We start from the raw sequence: 17,778 nt of genomic DNA, 5'->3' as shown, positions 1-17,778 counted from the left end.
ATAAGAATGCTGTTTATTGGTCCAGTGGTGAGGATTTTTGTTTGAAGAAGTTGGTAGAATTCTTCAATTTCATCATGACTGTCTTAGACTGGATTTTCTAGAGAAGCAAAACCAGTTTATTTTGTTGTTAAGTGCCATCAAGTCGATTCTGACCCATAGTGACTCTGTATGGGTTTCTGAGGAGCAGCTGGTGAGCTAGAATCACCAACATTGCAGTTCAAACAGCTTTGCAGTCTGGCGCATTAGCCCACAGCACCACACCAGGACTCCATATATGTATATAGAGAGATTTGTATCAAGGAAATGGCTCACTTAAGTTGTAGATGTGGTTAGATATCAGGCTGGAGGCTTCTAACTCAGGAGTTGCAGGACTGATGAACAAAGATTAGCAGGTCATATGACAAGAAGGCAGGCAGGTAAGAAAGCAGACTGATGGTGACTTCTAGGATCGACAAGTAATAGAGCAGGCCACTGGCTCCAAGTCCAAAGAACCAGAGGTCCAAGGATGATCCAGATGTAAGTAGAGACCCAGCGAGCTTTGCCTGAATATCCAATATATTGGAAACAAGCCATACCTCTGGGGAAGCTTGCCTTCAGTTGATTGCTGCTCATAACAGACCTCATCAATGAATTGGTTACATTATATCAATCTCATCATACAGGATAACTACATCTCAACTGCCAAACCACTGAGAATCCTGACCCAGTCAAGTTGACACAAACCTTAACTATCACACTGGCTTTAGTGGTTGATGCATAAATTTGAAGAATAGTGATGTTAACTGGTCTACCCTGTAGGTGTGTGGATATTATCCTATCACAGACAGCATTGTACTTTAAGATAGATCTTGAAATGCCCTTTTTGATGATGAATGCAATGCCATTCTCTTCAATTTATCATTCCTTACACAGTAAACCTTTTGATTATCTGAGACCTTTTGGTATTGTGGTCAATTCCAGTCCATTTCAGCTCACTAATGCCTAGAATATTGATCTTTATGCATTCCATTTCATTTTTGATGACTTCTAATAGAGAGTTGTTTATGGATGTGGATAATGGAATTAATAGATCTAAAGTTGGAAGTCGAAGAAAAGAAACCAGTCTATTTTGTTATTATAATAACGGAAGCAAAGACTACAGTTGATTGAATCAAGAAGCAATAGAGACAGGAAATGCAGGAGACCTTCTGCTTACATGTGGAGGGGAGGAGTTGGCTAATTCTCAGCTCCATCTTTCCAACAATCAAAGTGCTTCATAAGCAGTGGCATGTGCTGTTGTCCTAATTGTTGACAGGGAAGTCATCTTATCCAGGAACAAAGGCTAACTAAAGAGAAAGACAGGGACAAGTATGGTTTTCTGGCCTTATAGCTAGCTATGTGAACTATGCCACACAATCATTGTATTTATATTAATATGTGACAATTAGGTTTTTGTTCATTAATTTTTTAAAAGAAAGCAATTGATTCCCAGTCCAATAAAAGATCCGAATCAACCCTTCTAGAAATATAGGAAATCAACCCTTACTAAGTAAAGGAATATTTTTTCTTACATCTTTCTCAGTGAATTTTACTTTTTATTGTCTCTCAGTAAAAGAAGGCACATGTGGATTTCTGGAAGAAAGAGTCCTGAGTATGTTACATCATTATCATGTGACACCACTTTGTGGGAGGAAGGACACTGAGTACATAGAAACCTGTCGATAGGGTTTCAACAAAAAAAAAAAAAAAAAGAAAGAAAAAAATCTGCATTTGCAATGGTTAATGAAGTCATGTGACAAAAACATTCACTCTGTTCACCAAAACCTGGATGGACCAATTGCTTTACAGAGCACATCAGCCACATAAAGTGAGGTCCACCTGTGTTTATGATGCGAGTCCGATCATTGGTACCAACTAGGCTCTACAGGAATAGACATCCTTCCTCCTCAGTCTACTAGAAAGTCAGTAGATGATTCTAGAAGGATGAATACTTTTTCAGTAGCCTTTTAAGAAAACTTAATGCCTAGTCAATCAAAAATTGATTAATGTGACTCACTAACACAGCTCAGTTCCGGCAGGAAGCAAGAAACACCCTTTGGGTATCTTAGTCACTGTTATCTCCTAAAATCTGACTTGTTGCTCTCTCCTTTTAGTGAGCATCTGACGGTTTTCTGATTTCGTTACAATTTAAATGGCAAGTGCCTTAGTATCAGACATATGGTATGAATTGAATACCTGAGTGGTGAAGAAGCTTGAGGCTTCTTTGACTCCAGGTACCAGGTTAAGGCTTACTATGCTTGGTTTTGTCAAGCATAATAAACTCTGAACACCAAGTAACTAGATTGTTAACATTTGAATTCTTTTTACTTTTTTCCTTCCCCTAAAGTGCCTAGCACAAAGTTCTATAAACTATATCCATATATCCATCTAAAAATATGCAAGAGCATGACCATGCACAAACATGCACTCCTAGCTATTGAGTTAGCTTAGAGGGTTCAGGATTAGTTTACTTTTGGGTTTATATACCAACGGGGTTTCCCAGTGTACTTGGGGAATACCAATATGGAACCCAAGGGGAGAAAAAAGAGAAAATGCTGATTCCAAGTAAATGTTGCTCAGCATGTTTGGTTTTATATGTTGTTGTTAAGTGCTGTCAAATTGGTTCTGACTCATAACAACCCTTTATAGAGTTTGCAAGGAGCAGCTGGTGAGTTTGAACCTTTCAGTTCAAACCAACCTTGCATTCCAGTGCTTATCCTACAGCACCACATTGGTTTATGATTTCCGAGTTTTAGTGGGTAGATATCCATCTAAAATAATCCATCAATCATGCCAACACCATAGTGCTTATAAGTGAAAACATCCCCACCATTCACATGGGTTTAGTTCTGAAGTTTTCATTTGCTGTCAGCCTGATTTTATTTTGAAAACCTCCCTTGATGATTTAAAGCCTCAGAAACCCTATACAGGGTTGCTATGAGTCAGAACCAACACGATAGCACTTAACAGCAACAACATTTTTTTTTAGTTCAAGATATAGATATACTTATATTCTAATGATTCACAAAACATAGGGAAATGAGTGCTCAAAAATCAAGTGAAATATAGACTCTGCCACTTGTTAGGTGGAAGGCTTTGGCCTGATTCTCAACCTGTCTGAATTTCAGTTTCTTCAGGGGTAAAATGAAGATAATACTCGCCTCCTGGAGTCCTGGTGGGGTGCTATGGGATAAAGCACTGGACCACAAGGTCAGTTTGAACCACAAGGTATGCTGTTCAAACTCACCAGCTGTTCCTTGGAAACCCTATACAGGTTTTCCTGTGAGTCGGAACTGACTCAATGTCACTTAACAACAACACACCTTTTAGAGTTACTATGGAGTCCTAGTATGGTGCTGTAGGATAAGTACTGGATTGCAAGGTCGGTTTGAACCACAAGATGTGTAGTTCAAAGCCATTAGCTGCTCTTAGGCAACACTACCCCACCAATTTTCAGTCATTATCATTTTATTACGAGTTAGTTCTTCTTCAACTGTTTTCTTCACATGGCCTTGATCTGTTATGGGTCAGAATAATGGAAAGAGAAGGTACAGTGAAACCGATCTTGAATATACCCACTGCATCAATTTGATTCAGACTCATAGTGATCCTGTAGAGATTTTCTGAGGCTACAAATCTTTACAGGATCAGAAAGCCTCTTCTTTCTTTTACAGGGTGATTTGTGGGTTTGAACTGCTAACCCTGTTGTTAGCAGTCCAGTGTTTATCCTATAATGCCACCAGGGCTCCTTGATCTTGAATATAAATCCTGTCAATTTCTCAGTTTGTCTAGGGCTCAGGTACTTTGGTTTAAATACATATATACATCATGATTTACGGACACTGGGACTTTGAGTATTCCAAGATACCAAAGAAGGGGAAAACCAAGTTGAGACAATTCTTCAGCTACAGAAGATTGTTGTTTTTGTTGTTGTGATTATGTGCCGTGGAGTCGGTTCTGACTCTTAGTGACCCTATACAGAGTTTCCGAGACTGTAAATCTTTATGGGAGTAGAAAGCCTCATCTTTCTCCCACAGAACAGCTGGTAGTTTCGAACTGCTGACCGTGAGGGTTACAGAAGATAAGTAGTTAAAAAGGCATTTCCTATGTGCTGAACCTTTGTTCTTTATCTGGGTGGATCCATAAATGAAATGGTTAATCTACCCAACCTGGTAGAAGAAGCATTCTGTCTCTTGTAAAGTTTGATTCCTGCAGGCAGATATTTTTTTAAATCCACCAAGTGTCAGATAATTGGAAGGGTGGAGTAGCTCTGTAAACCATGACACACCTTTGTCAGGACTTGTTTGGAAGCAAAGAACTGAAAGAAACAAGGGGAGAGGAGGAGAAGTGAACATTTTTGAAAGATCACTCAGCTTTAACACACCTTAGCTGGGTCTGGATAAAAAAAGTGTGAGCTGAAAAACTTCTGGGAGAAAACATCAGGGGAAGAAAGAGAGAGGAGGGATTTATCCAAAGGCATTTCTCATTCCTTCAAAAATCTCAGGCTAGGTAAGTAACAGGAGGATTTGACCTTTCTCCCTTTTTCCTAGATTTGATTTGAAGTTTGCCATTTAGAACTTAAAATATTCATTGGAGAAAATAAGAAGGTTCTTAAGTTTTAAGAGTTCTGATTGACTTGATTAATTGATCAAAAAGGTTTACTTTGGGTGGTGCATTCGGTTTAGGGTGTACCTTTCAAAGGAAAACAATTAAAGATCCATCACTGGGGTGGAGGGGATAGGAGAGAGGACAAGGCCAGTGATGATGTAGTGGACTATAATGGCAAGATTTCTTTTTTCTGAGTGAGGTGTGTATTATAAAATGACTTAGTTTTATTTAGAAGATGCAAAGGACTTAAGATTCCTTTTCTCTAGTCTCAGCCTCTCTATCCCTCTCCCTTACTCTCCCCTTCAGCATACCTCTTCCCACTTGTAAGTAGAGGACAGCTCAGAGGTGAAATTAATCTGGTCCTAGTATCAGTTCAAACCTCACCAGGTGCTCCTCTGAAACCCTATACAGGGTTGCTATGAGTTGGAGCCAACTCAACAGCACTTAATAACCGCATCAAGAAGTATAGCTCTGTAGGATAAGCACCAGACTTCTAACTGCAAGGTCGACAGTTCAAATCCACCAGCCACTCTTCAGAAATCCTATACAGGATCGCTGTGAGTCGAAACTGATTCAACAGCTCTTAACAACAACAACAGAGGTCTGAGCTAGCCTCTTAGAAGCCTCCACTGGGCGATGAGATGGGTTCAGTGCAGACAGGCCTCCGTGCTGGCAGTTTTGATTAAGCTGAAGGGGCAGGGCAAACACTGGTGTTTACTGCCTTCTAAAATTACTGCTCCATAGAGTTGAATCTTTGGAACAATTAGTCTAGAAATCCCCTGAAGTCAAACTTGGAAGAAGAGAAAAAGGGAAAGAAAAATGTGTCCATGTACAAACTCTGACTGTTATTGTGAACCAAAAGATATCCCTCTGGGGTAAGAACTACCAGCTAGGGTATCTAACTGGACACCAGTCACTGCTCAATGGGAAAGAACTGCTACCTCTAGCAAAGAAAGTTTCAGACACATCACTTCTGTTGACAAAACAATCCAACAGTAGCTTAATAGTTGGATTCATGTCCATAGAAAGCCATGAACATTTTTAAAGGCCATGAAAATAAAAAGATTTCAAAAATAATTATATGCCCCAGTATATCTTATCTTAGAGCTAAGAAACAAATTTTTAAGAGGGAAAAAATCTGAGTCTGAACAAAACTTAAAAAGGTGTCCAGCTTCTGACAGACACCCTTCAGGACTTGGAGGGACCTGCTTGACTCCAGGATCCTGTGGTCAGAGTTCACAGGAGGACAATTAGAGTGAACAGTCGGTCCTGCTTTTAACTTGGATAGAAACTCCTTGGATAAGTGAAACTGGTCAAACCTAACATGGCTGGTGCCATGTTTTTAGATGATTTCTAACCCAAATGGTCTATGACAACATTGTTAGCTTCATTTGCCATTGTTATCGGGAACAGGATTTAACCCAAACTATCATCAATAAGCCACAAGAATCACATAACTGGTGACCTGTTCCCCACCAGTCATGAAAATCAAAGGTGCCAAACGTAGCAAGTGGGTAAACCCATTTTTGGAATATCATAGAGACAAAAGACTCAGGGACAATTGGCCCTAGAGTATTGGTTTTGTGGGCTATCTGACTGTCTGGCCCTCAGTGTCATCCAGTTCCTAGACAGTGGATGGTTGGTTCACATCTTGGCAATTTTGTGGTTGGTTTGTTTTTAAATTTAGAAGTGCACAGAGACTGGGGTGCTAAGAGCAGTAAAATATTTATTTGTAATTCCTTAGAGGAGTATAGGAGCATTTGTTCTTAAAATTTAAAAAAAAAATAGGAAAACAACCTCTTCATTCTCTTCTTTGTATGGAGAATTAAGTGTTTTATGTGTCATTAAAATAAGAGATCACTGGGATGGTTTAGTATCAGCAATAATGATTTGCCTTGTTTGTGTGTGTGTATAAACCTACAACATCATCATCTGAGTCGTTTTGGTAAACCATTTAAATAAAGTAGAAAGGGGAAAAAACATATGAAAATAGGAAAGAAGTTTTAATTTGTGGGCTTCGTGTATGTGTGTATAAGAAAACAACATGGGATTATTTTAAAATCTTACAAAAAGCATTCAATATGAAATAACCATCAAGCAGCCCATTCAAACCATAGCTGAAAATTTGTAGAATTTGTAAATGAATGACCTGCTCGAGGGACTTCTAGTGAAGTGGTCCAAACATTGTAGAAGTTGAGGTCTTATCATTTAAATGATGGTATTTGACAGTGCTTCTGTTATATAAGACTTTTGAAAGACGAGTCCAAGGTGCATACTGTTAGGGAGAGGCAGGCTCAGGCACGTACCTAGGCAAGTAACTTTCCCTTCCTTAACATCAATTCAGAGTCAGTCACACTAGAAAAAACTACCAGCACTTAAAATACTTAAAAAGGAAGTCCTGTGGGAATACCCTGGGTCCCCAGGGTGAGCCTAGTTCAGGCTTGTGTATCAATCCATAATTCTTCACTTGTTAACTCATTTATAGAAAGTGTTCTCTTATGTTTGGTTTAAAGGAATTTTCCCAACACATCACTGCCACCTCGGGCTATCATTCTGTCTGAGGACTTTGGCAAAGCTAACCAAGGTCTGTTCTGTATTTTAAATCCTGTGAAATAATTCTGCATAGCCTTGGGACATGTTAGCCATTTGTGTGGCTTTGGACTCAGAGAAAGGTAAACTGCCCACCTGTCTGAGGCAGGTTCATCCTCAGGGTGCTTCTAATGAGGAACCTATGAACTGTGAAGGAGCAACTCTAAGCTCTTAGTGGATTTCTCTTCCTCTCCACTGGAAATGGAGATACCCTTGGCTTTTCGCTGCAGAAATTACAGTTCCAGCATTGGGACTTAGAGCAAAGATGGAAGGCTAGAAATGTCTATTCTTTTTCTGAAAGCAGAGAGAACAAGAACCCACTTGCCAGGTTTGCTGCCTGGGGATTGAGATTCCTACCTAACGGAGCTATCATCAGTCAGCCTTCCTGGATACAACTGGAATAAACCCAGCCAGGGCCAGTTGCATATTCACAGATGCCAACAGCAGCTTTCATTGAAGGGTTGGAATAAGTGATAACGTGTAGGAATTAAAAGTTTCTCTGGACTTTTATAAACAGTTCTTTTCAAGATAATATTCATATCAATTCAGGTGCCATCTAGAGAGCTAGTCACTTCCTACAAGAGACCAGGCCCATTTAGACAGCTATTCTCTAAACTGCCTTCTGGTCTACAAATGACGACCGATTGGTTTTCTTGTTACACCAGTTATAGCCATTGGAAAGTCAAGATGACCTTCTAATGAGACTAGACACCTCTGTTCAACTGTTTATGGAATCCCTCTTATTGGTTCCAGGAAACACGCCTTTAAAGAGATCCTGTGGCCAGATCCAGTTAGAATGGTTTTCCGTGATATTTCATTCCTTGCCTAGAGCTGCATTTAAGAAAAACCAATAAGCAAAAAGTTGGCACATTCAACCAGGCCCTGAAGCGAACTTGTCAGTCTTAGTTAATTCCACTGGTAGTTGGCTAGCTGGTTGTGTTAGAGTCTTGGCTTTGGGTGGAGAATACACCCAGAGCTGCATTATAATTTCTGTTGGTACTAGACACTTTTGCTTTTGCAGACCTCTTCCCTATCAAAAAAAAAAAAAAGTGTTATTTTTAAGCTATTTTTTGAAACTGCATGGCTAAAAAGAATAATATAATCCAATTTATATGTTTTTTCCCTTCTGCTTACAATAAATAAATAAAACATATTTGTGGGCACCCTAAAGAATCATGGACCTACATATTGTGCCAACTGTGCCTAATGGACAAATTGGCCCTAAAGTCACCAGGCAGGGGGAAAAGACTGGAAGAGAGACCTTCGAGCAAGGAATTAACTGGGCAGAAGTGGCTGACCCCCAGAATCTCTAATCTAATCTCAATTGTCACCAAAAATAAAGTAGGAGGTGCAGAAGTCTAGTGGAGGAGAGAATCACAGGGAAAGCCGGATTTCAAGTCTTTCTGGGACTGGGCACCACAGCCAAAAAGATCCCAATTGTGGGACCACAAATCTTGTTGTGCTTTCATGTGTATTTCAATCTTAACAACCACACACCCTCCACTTCCTCATACCCACCATGTTAATGAACATGTCTAAGATCTCAATTATTTTCCTGTCCAGAAGGGGAGTAAGAATGAAGGGAGAACATAGGTAACACATATAAATACGCATCATACTATATATCTCTCTAGATCATGCATGTAGTGTCTTCAGATATTTTACTTACTTAGGTCTGTTTGTAAGCATACTAGAGCAGGTTTGTTATGCAAAGAAAAGGTTCATACCTTAAGACGTATAAAGTTTTATACCAATGTAACATACCTACACTTGGTAAAGTAGAGGGTCATCAAAAAAGAGGAAGACCCCCAATGACATGGATTGGCACAATGACAGCAAACAATGGGCTCAAACGTAACAACAATTGTGAGGAAGGCACAGGACCAGGCAGTGTTTTGTTCTGTTGTGCATAGGGTCACTATGAGTTGGAAATGACTCAATGGCACCTAACAACAACAACAACCCACCCACTACCATCGAATTGATTCTGACTCATAGTGACCCTATGTAGTGTTCCTGAGGCTGTAAACTTTTACAGAAGCAGAAAGTCTCCACTTTCTCCTGCAGAATGACTGGTGGACTCGAACTGCTGACTTTGTGGTTAGAAGCCCAATGTGCAACCCATTGATGCCCCCTTTAAATTAATGTAGAATGTGACCGTCATCATGATTTTGGTGGTGTTGTTTCTATTGTTAAGTTCCCTCAAGTTGGTTCTGGCTCATAGCGACCCTGTATAGGAATTCTAAGGGTCAGTTGGTGTATTTGAACTACTGACTTTGCGGTTAGCAGTCCAGTGGTATAGCTACAGCTCCATACCAGAACCCCAAATCCATCAGTGTTATCGCATCTGAACTCTAAATAATGAGACATGCATGTCTTACACTTACAGAGTTTCATATAGAACAGTGAACATTATGGGCTATATTAAAATGAATTAGATAAGTGCCTTGACAGATAATCCTTTGATATTTATTACCTTGGAAAAGAATGGAGGTTTTATAGGCAAAGATTGAGTACTCTATCTGCTCTGTAAATCCCTTTGATGTTCAGCAGGGGGCAGTCTGATCAATTCTATCTGGGAGGATGGGGGATATCCCAGTACCAAGAACTAGAATCCAAAGTGAAACTATAAAATTATTCTCTATTATAACTGATGACAAGAAATGAGTCTGACTCAATTCTAGTAATTAAACTCCTGAGCCTGGGCTAGTAAAGTAGAAACACATTCTTACTAAAAGCTATGGCCAGAGGCACGGCTGTTTATGGTTTCTGGATTTCTCCCACAGGTGGCTATGGTATGGATGTAACCAAGAAAAACAAACGAGACGGCACTGAAGTCACTGAAAGAAGTAAGACCACCAGAAGTTTTTAACATTTATAATTGTTTCATTATAAAATTAATGAAATATTCAGAAACACAGTAAATAAATTGCTCATAGTTGCAACACAACTACTGTATCACTTTTCAATGTTTATCTAAATGGACTCTTATCTTCTATACAACAAATTGTATTGATTTTTACTTTAGTAGACTGTGATAAAAATGTATTCTATTTCTCTTTTTTAACTTTTTATTGTGAATTGAGTGAAGGCAGAACATCAGTTTTACATTCAGCAAACCCTACCCTTGGTTGCTTTCAGTGACTGTAATCCCCTCCGTATAACAGCAGTTGTCCAGTTCTCCCTGTGATTACTCCGCTTACTCTACTAAGATAAAACCTGGTTCCCATTTTGATGTGATGTTTCCATAACCAGCTTTTTAAATGGCTGTATAATATCCTACCTAAGAATTCGACCACAGTGCATTTAGATAGTTCCCTACTTAAGGATATAGGACAACAGAAATCCAAAGTATAATATCCCAGTTATAGCAGGCACAAAGTTGGAATAACACCAGTGTCATAATAAATCTACACTGAAAATTGAAGACAGACACGTTCCTTTTGTGAAACTATCCACCTGGAAAATTCCGAGGCTTGACACTGTCCTCCCAGATACTCTAAGTTAGGAAATACATTTCAGTCACCCTGTGACTTCCTGATCTATCCAATAAATAACATCTGGCTTCACAGACTTGGAACTTTTGGTGAGGAAATAATTTCTTTTTATGCGTCAAAGAATCCCAAAGGTCTGTGTGATGAGAGATTTAGTGAAAGCCTAGGGCTTTTATTCAAATCAAACAGCCACTTTAAGCCTAAAGAACCATTCCCTTTAACGCAATGAATGTTGATTCTACTATGTTCATCACCTTATGTTCCTGCAAGAATAAACAAAGTAGGGCAATGCAGTATGAAGAAGGAAGGGTAGGCAGCAGACTAGTGAGCTATGGAGCAGTTACAAACAGCACAGCTTAAAGTGGCCTGAAATGATCACTGCCTTCACCTCCCACCACCCTTTGCAGCACCCATGTGTGTAGCCTCTGCACATACAAATAGAAGTGGGGATGACACAGAAGAAGCACAGCTAGATGGGTGCTCCTTTGCCCAACAGAGAGGGAGGGTGATGGTGGTGGTAATGGTCAAAGTCAGCGCACAAAACCGGGCTTCCTTTGGCTTTAGGAATCCACCTACAGTCCCATGCTACTGCAGGGCAGATTGAAGAGTCAGTCAGAAAGGCAAGAGGTTTTTTCTTTTAACTTGTTGTTTAAAAATTACCTCATGCTTTGATTTTCTCCATAGAGATTCACCATCACCACAATCTAGAGAAATTCAATTTTGGAGGCAAAAAGGGGCTAGTTCTTCAAATCTGTTTTAATGTCCACCCATTGTTAATTTCACCAAGTACCAAGTGTGACTTACACAGACCTCCCTTCCCCGTTACCCACACTCCTAGTCACATCTCCCTACAGTCAGGACTGGCCCTCAAGATTTTATAACGGATTCTGATGTTCCCCAGATTCTTAAAGAAGTGCAAGGTAATTATCTGCTTTGTGGTGAGATCAGACAGAATGACGTGTGTTGGTGACTATTTGGAAGAAGCAGTGCAGAGAAATAGAGGGACTCAAACAAAATCAAACAAGGCTGGATATAATTGTTGAATGAGAGGCATTAACACCAAGCCAAGCCAACTCACTTTTCTAATCACTGGACAATAACTTTTTGTTCCAAAGGGATACATATTTATCTTTCAGCTATATTAACATCCACTGTTATTGTACACATTTGTATGTAAAGCGGGTCACATCACATACCTTAAAGCACAAGTTTACAAAAATCTATGTTAAATTTCATGTCATGTGCTTAGCTACTGCCATGTGGTTAGTACTTGCCAAAACACAGGGATCTTGGTGCATTTCATAAGATCTCACCTGTTCTTTGTCTTTTTCTAGTTATCACTGAAACAGTAACTACAAGACTTACATCCTTACCACCAAGTAAGTGACTGGCTTGCTAACTTTCTTCTCAGTGAGTCATGGGTGAGGGGCTTCATGGCGTTTACCCTCTATTTCTCTAGTTGAGCAAATCCAAAATATCTCAAGTCTTTGGTTCTCCACCAGTTTTAATTATACAATTTAATGATTTTTAGTATAGAGTTGGACTCCTGGTGTGGTACTATAGGATCAGCACTGGACTGCAAACCACGAGGTCAGCAGTTCAAACCCACCAACTGCTCCTCGGAAACCCTATGCAGGGTTGCTATGAGTTAGAACGGACTCGATGGCACTTAACAAAAAGTATAGAGTTATGCAATATGCAACTATCAGTAGAATATAATTTATTAAACTTTCACCCCAAAAAAGGAACCTCATGATCATTAGCTGTAAATCCCCTTTTCCTCCCCTCCCTTCCCTTCTTGGGAAGCACAAATCTACCTTCTGTTTCTATGTTGTTAAGTGCTGTTGAGTCTGTTCAGACCCACAACAACCCAGTATAGGGTTTCTGAGGAGCAGCTGAGGAGCTTGAACCGCCGACTTTGCAGTTCAAACCAATTTTGCAATCCAGCGCATTAACCCACAGTGCCTCACCAGTACTCCATAGATTTGGTATTCTAGGCACTAAAAGATCTGAAGTTTTAGCCACCCTGAGAATGAGCAGAGAGGTGGGGATAAAACATATGAGACAAACGTGTGTTTGAGTCCACCTCTTCCAGGATGATTCTTGGGTTGAATGGATTCTGTAATAAAGGGATCTGCCCTCTAAAGTTCCTTCCAGGGAGACTGGCTCAAAAGTAACAGGGCGAGCTTGCCCAGCATCAGGTGAGATTAGAGAAGTAATGGCCTGCCAGATAGAGCGCTAGCAATCCACAACTTACTGGTCCCTGTCTTCAGCCATGTCCGGAACATTGACTAGATATTTGAAAAAACAAAACAAGCTCAACAAAGGCCCTGGCCTCGAGGAGCTTTCCATTGCTCAGCTCCCTTTTCTAATATTTAAACTTTCCTAATATTTAAACTTATCCTGGTGGATAAGTGCTGGACTGCTAAACACAAAGTCAGCGGTTCAAGCCTACCAGCTGTTCCTTAGAAACCCTATATGGGGTAGCTATGGGTCAGAAATGACTCAATGTAACAACAACAATGAACAACTAGCTAAGCTGCACCCAGAAGAATTTCTTTTTCTACACGGTGGAGTAGTCACTCTTGACATCTGTATTAAAAACAACCGAAACTAGAGCTTAGCAGCTTGCACCTTACAGTGTAGGGAAAACAACCCTGGGGAAAAGCTCCCAGATGGAGAGTAACCTGGGTGGAAAGTGAGGAAAGACTTCCAGAGGCCAGGAGACATGGAGACCTGCTGGCCTGACCTCACCTTTAAATTGTCACTTGTTTCTCCTTTCTGGCAGAAGGGGGGACCAGCAATGGCTACTCTAAGACAGGCTCTCTTGGTGGAGGGAGCCGGCTGGAGAAACAGAGCCTGACCCATGGAAGCAGTGGCTACATAAACTCAAGTAAGTGTCATTGGTCAGAGGGAGAGAAAGTCCCGCAAAGGAGGTGGGGCAAATGGTGTCTTATAACGGTGGGAGAAGAGGGACAATTACAGCTGCTTATCATCCGTTCCAAATGCCCCAAAGCCTCCAAATGAAGAACAACCCAGGGAGAGTGCTATTATTGAATTATCAATATTTGATGTGATCAATTAAATAAGATCAATTCCCATTAAGTCCCCAACAGAAATGACCATAATTAATTAAGAAAGCATCATGGGGAGATGACTGTTTTCCCACTGAATCTGTCTCTTTAATCCATCTCTGTAGAGAAGGGCGTAAGGGCGTGCATGTCTGAAGATTTATAATTTGAACTAAAAAACCAACAACAAAAGAAATCTAAGGATTGGGTTAGTTTTCTAAGGGAATCTGGTGACATGTGATCCCACATTGTGCAAATTTCCACCAGGCTAGCATCCAACACAGCTCCATTGTTGCCAATGCAACCCATTCTTTCATGGTAGCTTTCAAACTAAAACAAAACATAGTGATGCAAGGCAAAAAACAAGCACACACGTAATCCTTGAAACCATTTTTTAAATCTTTAGTGTGGAACTAATACAGAAAATCCAAACATAATGGCCAGGTTGGCCCTTATTTATTGAGGAGCACCTTCACATCTGGTTATATTCTAATCCATCCAAGCAGTAATCTTCAGTTAAATGCTAGATCCCCCGGAAAATCCTTGCTGATTCCTCTCCACTTCCATGCACTGTAACCACATACATAAAAGACATCCCTGTCTTTCAGTGGTCTGTTTGGGCAGGGCAGGAACATGTCTGAGCAGCCATGGGACAGTGACCTTTAAAATTGTGCTCCTCTGGCCTTCCCTGACACCTCCTATAGAACTGTCCTTTAGTCATGGGCAGCCTGAGTGTACTTGGCTAGTCACTGGATTTCAACAGCTATTGATTCATCTCTGATGAAGTACTATGAGGATTTATGCTTCTCCCCACTTGTAGGTGGAAGCACCCGAGGCAATGCCTCTACCTCCAGTTACAGGAGGGCTCATTCACCTGCCTCGACTCTGCCCAATTCACCAGGTTCAACCTTTGAAAGGAAAACTAACGTCACTCGTCATGGAGCCTATGAAGGTATGAGTCTCACAAACTGTAGACAAGACTCATTCTTGCCCCCATGGAACATCACTCATCCTTTGTTTGGCCACTAAGTTCACCTGCTTCTGCCCCCTAACCTTTCTTTCCACTCCTCTATCATTTCTTTCATGGACTCAACATTGCTTGAATATTGGGACTCATTCACAAAGAGATTAGTGAAAGTCAGGGGAATGAAAGAGTTTTCCAAGGATGAGAGTATCAACACAGGAGGAAACAAAGAAAGATAAAACTGGGGAAAGGAGGATGAAAAGCCAGAGAATCGAGCGAGAAAAAAGGAGACCAGGAACATGCACCATCCTCCTTGTTGAAGTCAGCATTGGACGTGCTCTGGATCAGGAAGGAGGAGGTCTGGAAGATTGTGGAGTTCCATTGCTAACAAGTACTGGAATTCCTGGTAATCTGTAAGAGCAGTTTTAGAGGAAAACAGACAAGCTATGTGGCAAACTGAATTTAATTTTGAGTAAAGAATTGTGGGGTTTTCAAAGAGTTCATGGAAAATGGAATTGAAAGATAATGGAGTTTTTCCATGAATTTTTTGAAGTCCCCTCGCATATTGTGAGGGAGAAGCAGGATTAAAGGCTTAGCTATCCCAGTACATTGTGTAGGTGAGCTGGAACCCCCAGACCCAGGGATGCTGTCCCGCTGTTTCAGAAGAAAAGCTGCCAAAGGATGCTTGGAGCCTAAACTCCATGTGGTGTCCCACGGTGCTGTCTGATGGTTAGGCCTGAATGGGGGCTTGATTTTCATTGAACAGAGTCCACATTTAGGACGAACATCACAATGTCAGTGTTGTCCTTCAACATTTATTTGATGGGAAAATGTTGCCCACAGTAGCTCTATTACAGGTCAAATGCAGTTGAGGACTCAAGAAAACAAAGAAGGAAGGAAGGAAGACTAGGCAGAAGGGAGGGAGGAAAGAAGAAACTGTAGCTTTCCTTGGTTTGAACTCTGTCCCATCTGGAATAGACAAGTCACTATAATGAAAATTACAAATAAGTCAGGTTTTAAATCATGAGTCAGGTTCATTTGAAACATCTGCTAAGGAGCACCTCTCATTTTCCTCCTGAACCATGGAAGGCTGGCGATGTTAACCAGGCACTAATCACTCTCTTGGAGCCTTATGGCCCAAGTGCTCATTTGTACTGTTTTCTTCTCTTCCAGGAAGCTCCAGTGGAAACTCTTCTCCAGAGTACCCTCGGAAGGAATTTGGTATGTCCTTTCCTTATTTTCTGAAGCAATGGTCAAATGAGGCCCTGGGGAAATGCCCAGGGGAGCCAGAGGACATCATGAGTCAAATGGGTCCTTCTAAAACAGTTTAGTCTCTGGTGAACTGATTTCCTTTGCTCTTTATCCTAAAGTATCATAAGGGATCTGTAAGCCACCTTCATTTAATATCAAAAGATCCTGACATGACCAAAATGGCAAGTTATTCATACAAAGCTCAGTCTTGGCTAGAACTGCCCCTACAACCAAAGAATAGTTGTGGGGATTTTCCCTTCTTCAAGATCCACAGTGCTCTCAGCAGTGAGAAGCAGGTGTTAGGACTCACACTTGCCAAACCTCCCAGCACTTGAACTATGTTGTTGTTAGTGTCATCAAGTCAGTTCTAACTCATAGCAACCCTCTTAGAGTTTCAGAGGAGCAGCTGGTATGTTTGAACCACTAATCTTGTGGTTTTCAGTCCAGTGCTTATCCTACAGCGCCACACCAGGAACCTTGAACTATAATGTGCCTCGAAGCAGGGCTTTGAACCAGTTTAAACCAGCTCAGTCATGGCCAATGAAATAAAAACCAGAACAGATCAAATGTCTAAAATTTGGATGATCCAGAGCAATAACCGGAAAAATTATGGGTTAAAGTTCTGGATTGGGAGTCTAGGAAGAGGTGTTGTGAGCCCTGTCAGTAGCCTGGTGAGTGAAGTTGGATTGTTCCCAGTTCTGTGGAGAGCAGTACACACTCAAAGCAGCATGTTTGGCCACCATCTTTGAGCACATTGCCCTTGGTTCCTAAGAGACACATTAAGTCTCTAGCAGGGTTTTGACCCACAGTTTTTCCTGTTCTGGTTCACCCATATTTTCAAAATGTGTGTCTATTCTAATGTGGTTTCTTAGGACATGACTGAACCAGGCTGAACCATTTTGGAACCCTACATCAACGGGGCACATTTTACACCTAGTTAAATCCTAGGCTGTATCCACTGTAAAGTGTTGGGTTTTGTCTTCTTGAGACCTCATTGTACATATGAATTTATATGACCACTGATAATTATTTTACATATTTATTTGTATAATGGGAAAAATAAGGCAGTCTCTAAGAAAGCACTGGAGGGAAAAATTGGGCAGCCTTCAAATACATTTGATCAATGTAGTCAGCCAGTCTAAGTGGATCATACTTCCACCAGAACTAATGTGTCATTTAACACCCTACATGGTCATCATTTATTAAGCACTCAGGAGTCCTGGTGTGGCACTGTAGGTTAATGCACTGGACTGCAGAGTCATTTGAACTGCAAGGTCAGCAGTTCAAGCTCATCAGCTGCTCCTTGGAAATTCTGTGCAGGGTTGCTATGGGTCGGATACGACTCGACAGCACTTAACAACAACGACATACACTATACTACAATTGTGGCGCTGCAGTTTAATATACTAGACTTCAAAGTCAGGTTGAATTGCAAGATCAGTGGTTCAAGCTCATCAGTTGCTCCTCAGAAACCCTATACAGGGTCACTATGAGTTGGAACTGGCTCGACAGCACTTAACAACAACATACATAAAGGCAGAGTCCTGGTGTGTTGCTGTAGGATAAGCACTGGACTGCTAATCAAAGGTCAGTGTTTCAAACCCACCTGACACTCCTTGGAAACTTTATACAGGGTCATTATGAGTCAGAATTGACTCTACAACACTTAATAACAGTAACAATACATAAAGGTTATCAATATATAAGCATAGACTCAACCATTAAAGATGGCGGATCTGGTGGAAGTGCAGTGAAGAGCTCTGCCGGCAACAACACAGAATAC

The 17,778-nt window shown here is 40.8% G+C and overlaps 1 protein-coding gene across 1 annotated transcript in view; it reads left to right on the top strand.

Annotated features, from left to right (window-relative positions):
* Window positions 1–4,386: 4,386 nt before the first annotated feature.
* Window positions 4,387–17,778, top strand: part of COL17A1 (collagen, type XVII, alpha 1) — a 56,609-nt gene continuing 43,217 nt past the window's right edge. Inside the window, exons 1-6 of the mRNA XM_006831318.1 lie at window positions 4,387–4,527; window positions 10,002–10,064; window positions 12,044–12,088; window positions 13,498–13,602; window positions 14,601–14,732; window positions 15,918–15,965. Of these exons, the coding sequence (XP_006831381.1) occupies window positions 10,013–10,064; window positions 12,044–12,088; window positions 13,498–13,602; window positions 14,601–14,732; window positions 15,918–15,965 (382 nt within the window). The 5' untranslated portion in view covers window positions 4,387–4,527; window positions 10,002–10,012. The remainder of the gene's footprint in view (window positions 4,528–10,001; window positions 10,065–12,043; window positions 12,089–13,497; window positions 13,603–14,600; window positions 14,733–15,917; window positions 15,966–17,778) is intronic.

Source organism: Chrysochloris asiatica, unplaced genomic scaffold (genome assembly GCF_000296735.1).
Source record: "Chrysochloris asiatica unplaced genomic scaffold, ChrAsi1.0 scaffold00003, whole genome shotgun sequence".
In the NCBI taxonomy this organism is placed as follows: domain Eukaryota; kingdom Metazoa; phylum Chordata; class Mammalia; order Afrosoricida; family Chrysochloridae; genus Chrysochloris; species Chrysochloris asiatica.
Note: the sequence above shows the minus strand (reverse complement) of the source record. Positions and strands in the feature narration are given on the sequence as shown.